Source organism: Canis lupus, chromosome 16 (genome assembly GCF_048164855.1).
Source record: "Canis lupus baileyi chromosome 16, mCanLup2.hap1, whole genome shotgun sequence".
Taxonomy (NCBI): Eukaryota; Metazoa; Chordata; class Mammalia; order Carnivora; family Canidae; genus Canis; species Canis lupus.
In genome coordinates, this window is record NC_132853.1 from 15,293,664 (window position 1) to 15,304,403 (window position 10,740).

Genomic DNA, 10,740 nt, shown 5'->3' on the forward strand with positions numbered 1-10,740 from the left:
TTTGCCTCTCCTTTCTAACAGCAAGGCTGTAGGGAACCCAGAAGCGGTTGGGGGGAGGAGTCCCCAGTGGATCGCTTCTGCAAAATGGGAGCTGTTGTTCCGTTTGAAGGTACTGTGTAAGGGAACAGGACTGTTGTAAGTATAGGGTTGCTATGATGTGTTAGAGGTCTAGAAACCTCAGGAGGTGGAAAGGGTGGCTCCAAGGAAGTGAGATGCCCCCACAGCTGAGACTCGGGGATGGTGCGGGGCAGAGCGGTGGCTACGTTTAAGAGGGAGTGGCTGTGCGCTGGCCTCTACCCTCGGGTCGGTGAGTGTGCCGTGGGAGGGACGACCAGCAGGTGAGAGGTTAGCTAGGGAGAGGAGGTGAAAGACAATGGGGCGGGGGCTGTGCGAGCGTCAGGTGAGATTAGTGACCTATTTTTGGAACTCCGAGGGGTTTGGGACACGTGGCGTTGGGGAAGACCCCTATAGACATCCCGGAAGTCCCCCTGAGCTCTATTGCAAGGCTCGGTCCCCGGGGGAAGGCCCTCGGGTTGGAAGCCCCCAACCCTCCAACCCCCGCTAGGGCAGGACGCGATCGGATGCGGTGGCTCCGGGGCGTGGCCCCACGGCTGCTCCAATCACCACCTAGCCGAGTGATGTGGGCGTGGTCGGACCCTGGAAAAGTTACAGGGGATTCCGCAGGCGTAGTGGGCTGGGGAAGCCGAGGACCGGTTCTTGTCGCGAGGTCTGTTCGCAGTCCTCGCAGCAGTCCTCGCAGCTGGCATTGGATGAGTCCGGGCTGAGAGCGCAGGGGTCCAAGAAACTGAACCGGACCTAGCCCGCCCACCAGGCCATGGATCCCTGGGGGCTCCTCGTGACCAGCGTCTCCTTCGCCGCCTTCCGGGGGCTGCACTGGGCGCTGCAGCTGCTGCCCACGCCGGGATCTGCTGCCCAGGACCGTTGGAAGTGGCGGAACATCTGTGTCTCCCTGGTGCACAGCCTGCTCACAGGGGTCGGGGCGCTGCTCGGGTGCGGAGTATAGAGATTTGGGAGGCACCTGGGTGAGGGTGAGGGGTGGAAAGCTGAGATTAAGAGACCCGGCGGGCCTCTTCACAATGGAAGTGTCCGACACTGGGTGCGGTGTGTGAATGGGCGGGTGAGCGTGCACAGCGGGAGAATGGGGTCTGAGTCTGCATGATGCTGACCATGGCCCCCCATCTCCTACAGGCTGTTGCTGTATCCTCAGATGGCTGCCGACCCGATTCACGGCCACCCGCCCTGGGCCCTGGTGCTGGTGGCTGTGTCGGTGGGTAAGTCTGCAGGGAAGGCCAGGCCGGTTAGTCGGGGAGCAACCTTCCAATGGTGATTCCAGGTCGCCTTTCCTCTCTCCATAGGGGTCCAATGTTTCTGGCAGCTTTGGTTATTTTAAAGACCTAGGAAAAGGTGGGGATGAAGATTCCTCTCCAGGAGGTACAACTTGGGAGAAGCCTAATGCCCCTCCCCTCCTCATGCCACTCCCATAGGTTATTTCTTGGCGGATGGACTTGACATGCTGTGGAACGAGACCTTGGGCCAGGCCTGGGAACTTATTTGTCATCATTTGGTGGTGAGCCTCAGGGAAAGGTGACACAGGAAGGGTGGTATGCTGGGGCTGGGTCCTCAATCTCTCTTCAGGTTTCTGTCCAATGACTTCCTAGAGTCTCTGACCCCTGTTGGCACCTGCCCTCCCCAACCTTGGACTGGCTTGAGGGGCAGCAGATTGACTGCTAGCCACAGCTAGACTCTGAGCACTGCCTAAGTGGCTTGGATTCGCTCACGTGTCCCATCTGATTGCAGAAATGTTGCATATGGAGCTTTTCTGAGGAGCCCCAGTATAGGGAATGGGAATGGGGCACAAAAGCCCAGGAATGGAAGGGGGGGGAGTACTGCGCAGATGCTGCTGCCGCACCAGGGGAGACAGCCACTGGGTCATGGCTCCTCCCATCCAATGGAAGGGTTAAGGCCATTCAGGCTCCAACATAAGGTAAGTTTAAGGGCAGATTTTTGACACGGTGCCACAAAAATGCTTGGGAGCCCCTGTCTTAAGGCCTGGGATATTGGTACATAATGGGCGGGAGGTCATAGAAGGTCCTCTGACCTCTGACCCCGGTTCCCCAGGTAGTGAGCTGCCTCAGCACTGCCATTCTGTCCAGCCACTATGTGGGCCTCTCTGTGGTGTCTCTGCTCCTGGAGTTGAACTCTGCCTGCCTGCACCTACGAAAATTGTTGCTGCTTTCTCACCAGGCCCCATCCCTGGCCTTCAGTGTGGCCAGCTGGGCCACTCTGGCCACCCTGGCCCTCTTCCGCCTAGTGCCTCTGGGGTGGATGAGTATATGGCTGATCCGACAGCAACACCAAGTGCCCCCTCCTCTGGTCATCCTTGGTGGAACTGGGCTGGTCACTGTGGGTGCCATAAGCATTGCACTGGGTATCCGTATTTTGGTCAGTGATGTCCTGCGGTCTCGGCCCCACTCACCCATCCCTGGGCACAAGGAAACCAGAGGCACAAGGGGATGTTGTGATGGTGAGCTTGTCACCAGGGAGGATTCCACTCTCAGCCTGCAAGACTAGAGAGAGGCCAAGGCTCCCCTTCTGCCAGTCCTGAGGGAGGCAGGGCCAGGAAAAGGAGATTGTGGTCTACAGTGCACAGTCCCTCAAAGGGTTAAGGACTGGACTGAATTTTCAGTATCTCAGCCCCTCTTTCCAAGTAACCCACTCCCTTCCCCTCCCATTCCTAGAATTGGAGAAGTGCTGATGTTCTTGGATGGGTGGGAAACTGGGCTATTGTTCAGTGAATTCCATCATCAGATGACTGCTTCTTCCAGCAAACTAGCTCAAGAGGGATAGCCAGTGCTACCAGTAAGGGGTGACAGGAGGCGTGAAGTTAAATGAAACTGCTAATGGCATCCTTTACCTTAAACACAGGAACAGATGAAGAAAGGTGAAGTCCTATTAGGACCAGAGAGATCTGATGGGGAGGGGGTGGGTTCAGAGGGAAGAGAGGCCTCACCGATGACCAAATTCTAGCAGTGGGAGGAGGCCATAACAGGTGCTATCTGTAGCCAGTAGGGATGGACATAATAGTTGCCAAGAAACAGAAGAACTGGACCACTACAATTGCTGCTGATATTTCTGGTTCTCAAAGCCATACTACTGTGTTTATACTACTGCCTTTTACATTTTTTAAAAGTCCGATATCTGCCTTTTAAAATTTCTTACTGTCTTTCAAAGAAAATGCAGATTCTTAAAGGAATGAACTAGGTCTGCCTTCTTAGAACAATATTGAAGTCCAGAGCCATAACAGGAACTCAAACATTCATTCTGGGTGCCAAGTGTAGCGTTTTCCATTGGCCTTTTGTGGAAGAAGGAAGGCAGAGACCGAGGTAGATGAGGGAAGGCTTCCACTTGGCGGCAGAAGGATTAAGGAATATCTGACTCTCTTCTGGGATTCATTTGCAAGCTCTCCATCTCCTTTCTCCCTTGCCACTTTTTTTTTTTTTTTCGAGGGGTGGGGCAGTGGGAGAGAATCTTAAGCAGGCTCCATGCCCCACACTGAGATTGTGACCTGAGCCGAAATTGAGAGCCAGATGCTCAACTGACTAGCCACCCAGGTGCCCTGCTCCCCAAAGACTTCTGCTTTTTTTTTTTTTTTTTTTGGTCCCCTATATCACAAAATCTCTCCTTCAGGCAGAACAGCCAAGTTATGGGAAATGTAAAGCAGATTAAGATTACTATTCTAAACAATGGACAGAAGGAGATAACCCTTATTACCCACAGAAAAGATAGAGGAGCAAAAGCAAGAAACAGGAAGAGTAAAACAAACAAACAAAAAAATTCTGCCCAAAAGCTGAGCTAGAGAAAGACAAATCGGATGATGGGAACAGGTATACATAGATTGAGGGATGGATAGAAAGAAAGAGAAGGTCACCTGAATAGAAGAGACAAAGCTGAAGAGAGCTGGAGAGCAAGACATGGAACCTTTGGTAGAGATGTTGAGAAAGTCTGTCATGGATGCTGACAGGAACTAAAGTCACAGAACTGGTAAAATGGTCATAAACAAAGAGAATAAGAAAACTAGAAATAAAAGCTGACAGGAAGGGACCCCAAGGGGGCAAGGCACAGATGGTCTAGGCAGAGAAACAGTGAGTGACAAGGAGGAACGTCCAGACTCAGGAGAGATGTAGGTAAGAGGGGCATTTAGAGAAGTTGGCAGAGAGAAAAGAGAGGGAGAAATAGAGATGAGGGGACTTAGAGGAGCTGAGGAGCAGGACAGGGAGGGGAGGAGGCACTCAATGGAAAGATTCACTGACAGAAAAAGAAAGTAGAAACTATGTTGAGTTGGAGACAGGCAGGAAGACAAAGGACAAACAGCTACAGTGCAAAACACAAAGACAGAGACTGACAGGAACTGATAGGCAGAGACTGGTAGGAAAATCAAGAGAAGTCAGAATCAGGGATGTAAATTGAGATAGAAGAATAGGAAAAGGGACTGAGGAGAACCACAGAGGGGGAAACAAGTTGGGGGGAGGCGCAAATGATTAAATAAGCATCCAAAGGAAGGGGGCACCTGGCTGGCTCAGTCATAGAGCATGTGTGATCTCAGGGTTGTGAGTTTGAGCCCCACGTTGGGTGTAGAGATTACTTTAAAAATCTGAAAACAAAACAAAAACAGACCCCAAACAGATAAAAACATACAAAAGAAGGAACAAAGAAAAGGAAGAAACAGATGAAGAGAGGAAGATAGAGGGAAAAAATGAGGGAGGAATTGTGAGAGGTGCCCATCATAGAGTCAAAGTACAAAGGGAAGAGTAACAAATAGAGACTGACAAGAAGTTGCCACAGCATAGGCAAGAAATAAGAGCAGAGATAACACATGTAATCAGACAAAAGCCAGAGGCAAAGGTATAGAAGTTGAGATAGAGAAACAAAGTAGAATTCCATCACAGTGTTTGTCCTTAGTAGAAATAGTATCTTCAAAACTCAATTTGCCATCTTAGCAGAATGTCCTGATGACCAAAAAAACATTGTCTTGAGTTTTCAAAGAAAGAGAAATATGTCAAATCCATCGTAGAAATTTGTTCCCTAGGGGCGCCTGGGTGGCTCAGTCAGTTGAGCGTCTGCCTTCAGCTGGGGTCATGATTTCAGGGTCCTGGGATGGAGTCCGAGTAGGGCTCCCCACTTAGCAGGGAGTCTGCTTCTCCCTCTACCCCTACCACTACCCCTGGCCTTCCACTGCTTGTGTGCACTTGCTTTCTCTCTCTCAAATAAAAATCTTTCAAATAAATAAATAAAATTTAAAAAGATTTTATTTATTTGATAGAGAGAGAGCACAAGCAGGGGGAGCCCAGGCAGAGTAAGATGGAGAAGGAGGCTCCCATTAACCAACTGAGCCACCCAGGTGCTCCTATAAATGAAATCTTTTTTTTTTTTTTAAGATTTTATTTATTTATTCATGAGAGTACAGAGAGAGAGAGAGGCGGAGACACAGGCAGAGGGAGAAGCAGGCTCCATGCAGGGAGCCTGACGTGGGACTCGATCCCGGGACTCCAGGATCACGCCCCGGGCCAAAGGCAGGCGCTAAACTGCTGAGCCACCCAGGGATTCCCCCCCCCCCCTTTTTTTTTTAAGGAATCTGTTCCCTAAGTATATGTTGAGGTCAGTGGTCAATATTGATTCATTCCAAGCCCTGCATGTTTTCTTTCACCACTGTCATAAATTCATAGTTCCAGTGAGTACACCTGCAGATAATAGTTGATAGTGGGATCCCTGGGTGGCGCAGCGGTTTGGCACCTGCCTTTGGCCCAGGGCGCGATCCTGGAGACCCGGGATCGAATCCCACGCCGGGCTCCCGGTGCATGGAGCCTGCTTCTCCCTCTGCCTGTGTCTCTGCCTCTCTCTCTCTCTCTCTCTGTGTGACTATCATAAATAAATAAAAATTTAACAAAAAGATAATAGTTGATAGTATCTGGGAGTGATGTCAAGACCTTGCTATTATGGAAATATTGCTGTTTCTGTGGGTTAACTAGTAAAACTTGTACAGTAAAACTTGCTCCTGGTGGAGATAGGATGTTAAGTGAACACCTGAAGAATTTGGAATCACAAATTTTCATCATGGTAACCTAGTGAAACTTCAGAGAGGCAAGACTGAATTATGATTACAATTGAATAAGGAAGGGCAGGCAGCCCCAGTGGCGCAGCGGTTTAGCACCACCTGCAGCCCCGGGTGTGATCCTGGAGGCCCAGGATCGAGTCCCATGTCGGGCTCCCTGCCTGGAGCCTGCTTCTCCCTCTGCCTGTGTCTCTGTCTCTGCCTCTCTCTCTCTCTCTCTCTCTCTCTCTGAATAAATTTTTTAAAAAATCTTAAAAAAAAACAATTGAATAAGGAGATATCTCATTGAGTAGGCCATTATAGATGGTGTGGACCAGATATAGATGATGGATCTTAGAGAGGCATGGTCAGTGCCTAGAAAAGAGAAGCTCAAAGATGCAGAGTTTAGCAAATGCTACATTTGGTGTAATGAAGTGGGTCACGGTGGCAGTGATCTATCAGACCTCACCATGGCCTACTGAAGTGGTCCTCAAGACTGGCTCCATGCCTACTGAGCTACTGGGTGATGAATTGTCTTCTGCCATAGGAGAGTGGCTTTCCTGGATGGAGGACATTGGTATTTTATGGTCTTGAAACACTATCCTGATCACAAACTAATAAATTGCTATGCAAATAATGGCATCAGTCTTTTGTGAATGTGGTCTCTTTGAGTCCCTTCTTCTTGGCTCTAGTGGTCTGATTTATAATGAAATGCTGGATTGTGGAAGCTCTGCCTTGGGAAGATCTCTTCTTGGCACCAACTTTTTGACCTAAAAGCCCTAAAGTGTTCAAAGATCCTCCATTATCAAAAAGCAAACCCAATTTATTCAGTAGAATGGGCTTAGAGCAAGTGAATGGATTCAGACAATTTAGAGTGATTTTCAATGCCAGAGTTTGAAACCAAAAGAATCTTTTAGCCAAGTTAATCCTGAGTTAACAAGAAAATTAAACAGAAATCTCCATAACTGAGTTGTCAAGGCTTTATTTTATGTAAAATATAGATTTGTCAGGCTGAAAATTAGGAGCCTCATTCAGCAGGAAATTACATAAGGGAATAAGGGAAGTTATTCTTTACAGAGCTGCTCTTGATCCTGGGCCGAGGGTTCGAGTCCTGCATCGGGCTCCCTGTGAGGAGACTGCTTCTCCTTCTGCCTGTGTCTCTGCCTCTCTGTGTCATTCGTGAATAAATAAATAAAATTTAAAAAAAAAGAGCTGCTCTTGTATTGAAATGTTTAGCATCACAAACTTAAAGTCAAAGCATCTAAATAAATAAATAAATAAAGTCAAAGCATCCCAAGCTGAATGTTTGTTGTGCTCCTACCATATCAGTCACCTTTTATACTTTATCCTATTTAACCCCACCTAATAGAGACTAATCCCATTATTTAGTTGAGAAAACTGACATTCAGAGAGATTAGATAATATGCTCAGGATTACCCAGCTAGTTAGTGACAGGATCTGGACTCAACCTTTTTTTTTTTTATCCATTGCATCACTTGTGGCCAACTATTTTTGCCTGCCTAGCAGTGTACAGATTTTCCTTTGAGAACCACCCCTCTCTCACTCCCCTGTCAATGGGCATGTGACCTAGGGCTAGCCAATCAAAACACCATATCCTCTTCCCTCCTCCCCCCCCAAATGAGTTCATGACAGGTAAGCAAAGCTTATGAGCCTCAGCACCTTGACTTCTGCTAGAACTTTTGGCTAGGATACACTATATGTGCTGACATTGCTAAGCCAGGGAGGATGTAAGAGGGCTTCCCTGAGCATGAAGCCAGCACAGAAAGAGGGGTCACAGATGGAGATTTCTATCATCTGGCTCTCTAGATCAGTCTCTGCCTGAAGCCAGAACTTTGCCTGGACAATTCAGTTACATGAGCCAAAACATTCCTGATTTGCATAAGAGTATGGGTTGAGGTTTTTTTCCCACGTAGACGGTGAGTCTTTGTTCATGCATCACCTGTAAGCCTATCCAGTCTTATTATTTCATTTTGCAGATAATTGAAACTGAGCAAAGTTAAGTAACTTATCCAAGCACTCCCGGCTAATTTGTGGGATGGCCAGAATTAGAATCCAGGTCTTTGCTTTGGTTCAGGGCTCTTCCTTCTACACTACATCATCTTTCTTTATAGAAAGGCTAAGGAGTAGAGAAACTTCAAAGTCAAAAGATAGGAACTACCTGACAACTGGTCAATCAAGTCAGATAAATTGCCACTGAAGTGGGATTTCTTTCCTTTTCTTATTCTTTTTTTTTTTTAAGATTTTTAAAAAGATTTTATTTATTTATTCATGAGAGACACAGAGAGAGTGAGAGAGAGGCAGAGGGAGAAGCAGGCTCCATGCAGGGAGCCCGACATGGGACTCGATCCCAGGTCTCCGGGATCAGGCCCTGGACTGAAGGCAGTGCTAAACCGCTGAGCCACCAGGGATGCCCCTTTTTTTAAGATTATAAAGTCAGGATTTCTAAGTCAGGATGCTTCAGTTTGAAAGCCAGACTTATATTGATTGATTTCGATGCTTTTCAGGAATGCAGAAACTGCAGGACAGAGGTCCATTATCAGCTTTCCCCTAAGAACAAGAATACCACCTAACTCCATGTTGTGAGCATATTCTTTCCCTACCTCTAATCTGGTGGGAAACAAATATTCACTTGCTACATCTTCTGCAGGAGCTGGACACAGTAGTGATTCTCAGACCGAGTGAGCTCTTTCAATGGAAGTAAGGGTGTGAGCTGAATGGCCTTTAGGAATAGAAGAATGGGGGGATCCCTGGGTGGCGCAGTGGTTTGGCGCCTGCCTTTGGCCCAGGGCGCGATCCTGGAGACCCGGGATCGAATCCCACGTCGGGCTCCCGGTGCATGGAGCCTGCTTCTCCCTCTGCCTGTGTCTCTGCCTCTCTCTCTCTGTGTGACTATCATAAAGAAAGAAAGAAAAAAAAAAAAGGAATAGAAGAATGGGGGCATCTGGGTGGCTTAGCAGTTGAGGCGTCTTCAGCTCAGGACATGATCCCAGGGTCTGGGGATCAAGTCCCACATGGGCTCTGCAATGTCAGGATCCCTGCAAAGGGCTCCCTGCCTACCACCACCCAACCCCAAAAACACTCTGGGGTAGTATTGGACATTCCAGGGATAATAAGTGATTTCTTGGGCTTAAACTTTGCTCCTCTCATTCTGGCCTCTCTGTGCCCTTGAAAGGACTCATTTGAAAATAATAAATAAATAAATAAATAAATAAATACATACATACATACATACATACATACTCATTTGGGGGCACCTGAGTGGCACAATGGTTGAGCATCTGCCTTTCCCTCAGGTTGTGATTGAGTCCCGCATCAAACTCTCTGCAGGAAACCTGCTTCTCCCTCTGCCTGTATCTCTGCCTCTCTCTCTCTCTCTCTGTTTCTGTCTCTCATGAATAAGTAAATGAAAGAAAGAAAGAAAAAAGAAAGAAAGAAAGAAAGAAAGAAAGAAAGAAAGAAAGAAAGAAAAAGAAAAGAAAAGAAAAGAAAAGAAAAGAAAAGAAAAAAGAAAAGAAAAGAAAAGAAAAAGAAAGAAGAAAGGATTCCTTTGCCTCCTTGAACTTCACTAATTGGCATTGCTAATCCTGGGGGCTGAGAACCTGGCACAGTGTTTGCCCTGGATCCCAGGTCGGGGCATGGTTAAGGAAGGACTGAGAAGCCTGAAGAACTGGAAGGCCACAGAGTCCTAGAACAGCACTGCGACTCTGCTGGTTACTTGTTCCCCTCCACAGTTTGTCTGAACATTATCTGCTTCAACCTCCTGCCCTTTCTTCCTTAAGCCCAGCTCTTCCCCAAATCCAAAGGTGGAAACCCTGACAGCAGGCAAGGGTGAGGGGCTGGGGAGATCAGGGGATGGGGGCAGGGAAACAGGGGGCATTGCCTGGGTAGGGGACTTACAACAGCACTTCCTTGACAGACATATATTGAATTTTAGAAATTCATATGAACTTTGCATTCTGCTTCAAAGTCTCTTCCTATGTTTTCATATAAAATACCAGGACCCCCGGATCATGCCCTAAGCAGAAGGCAGATGGCCATCCACTAAGCCACCCAAGTATCCCTTGATTATTTTTTGTCTTTTTTTTTTTTTTTTGTCCCTTGATTTAAAATTTTTTTTACAGGGGCGCCTAGGTGGCTCAGTTGGTGAAGTGTCAGACTCCTGATTTTGGCTCAGGTCATGATCTCAGGGTCATGAGATCGAGCCCCATATCAGTCTCCATGCTGGGCATGGAGCCTGCTGGAGATTCTCTCTCTTCCTCTTCCTCTACCCTTCCTTCCCCCAACTCTCTTTCACGTGTGTGCATGCACACTCTCTCTCTAAAAAATAAATAGTCTTTTTTTTTTAAAGATTTTATTTATTTATTCATGAGAGAGAGAGAGAGAGAGAGAAACAGAGACACAGGCAGAGACAGAAGCAGGCTCCATGCAGGGAACCTGATGCAGGACTCCATCCCCGGACTTCAGAATCACGCCGTGGGCCAAAGGCAGGTGCTAAACCGCTGAGCCACCCAGGAATCCCCAATAAATAACTCTTTAAAAAATAAATAAAATAAGTATTTTTTACAAAATGTCAAGTGAGATTGTCAGTTTTACCATCCAGGAAGATGTGC

At 47.6% G+C, this 10,740-nt stretch overlaps 1 protein-coding gene across 1 annotated transcript; it reads left to right on the forward strand.

Moving 5' to 3' along the window:
• Positions 1-115: 115 nt before the first annotated feature.
• Positions 116-5,533, forward strand: TLCD2 (TLC domain containing 2). The gene is made up of 4 exons (XM_072779091.1): positions 116-1,011; positions 1,210-1,292; positions 1,506-1,588; positions 2,140-5,533. The coding sequence occupies exons 1-4, from the start codon at positions 836-838 to the stop codon at positions 2,590-2,592; spliced, it is 795 nt and encodes a 264-aa protein (XP_072635192.1). The 5' UTR covers positions 116-835; the 3' UTR covers positions 2,593-5,533.
• Positions 5,534-10,740: the final 5,207 nt, after the last annotated feature.

Excerpts from the sequence above, each read along its gene's own strand:
- TLCD2 (XM_072779091.1), top strand. The coding sequence starts at position 836 with ATGGATCCCTGGGGGCTCCTCGTGACCAGCGTCTCCTTCGCCGCCTTC. Across the intron at positions 1,012-1,209 it reads GGGGTCGGGGCGCTGCTCGG|GCTGTTGCTGTATCCTCAGA; the intron begins GTGCGGAGTATA and ends CATCTCCTACAG. Across the intron at positions 1,293-1,505 it reads GCTGGTGGCTGTGTCGGTGG|GTTATTTCTTGGCGGATGGA; the intron begins GTAAGTCTGCAG and ends CCACTCCCATAG.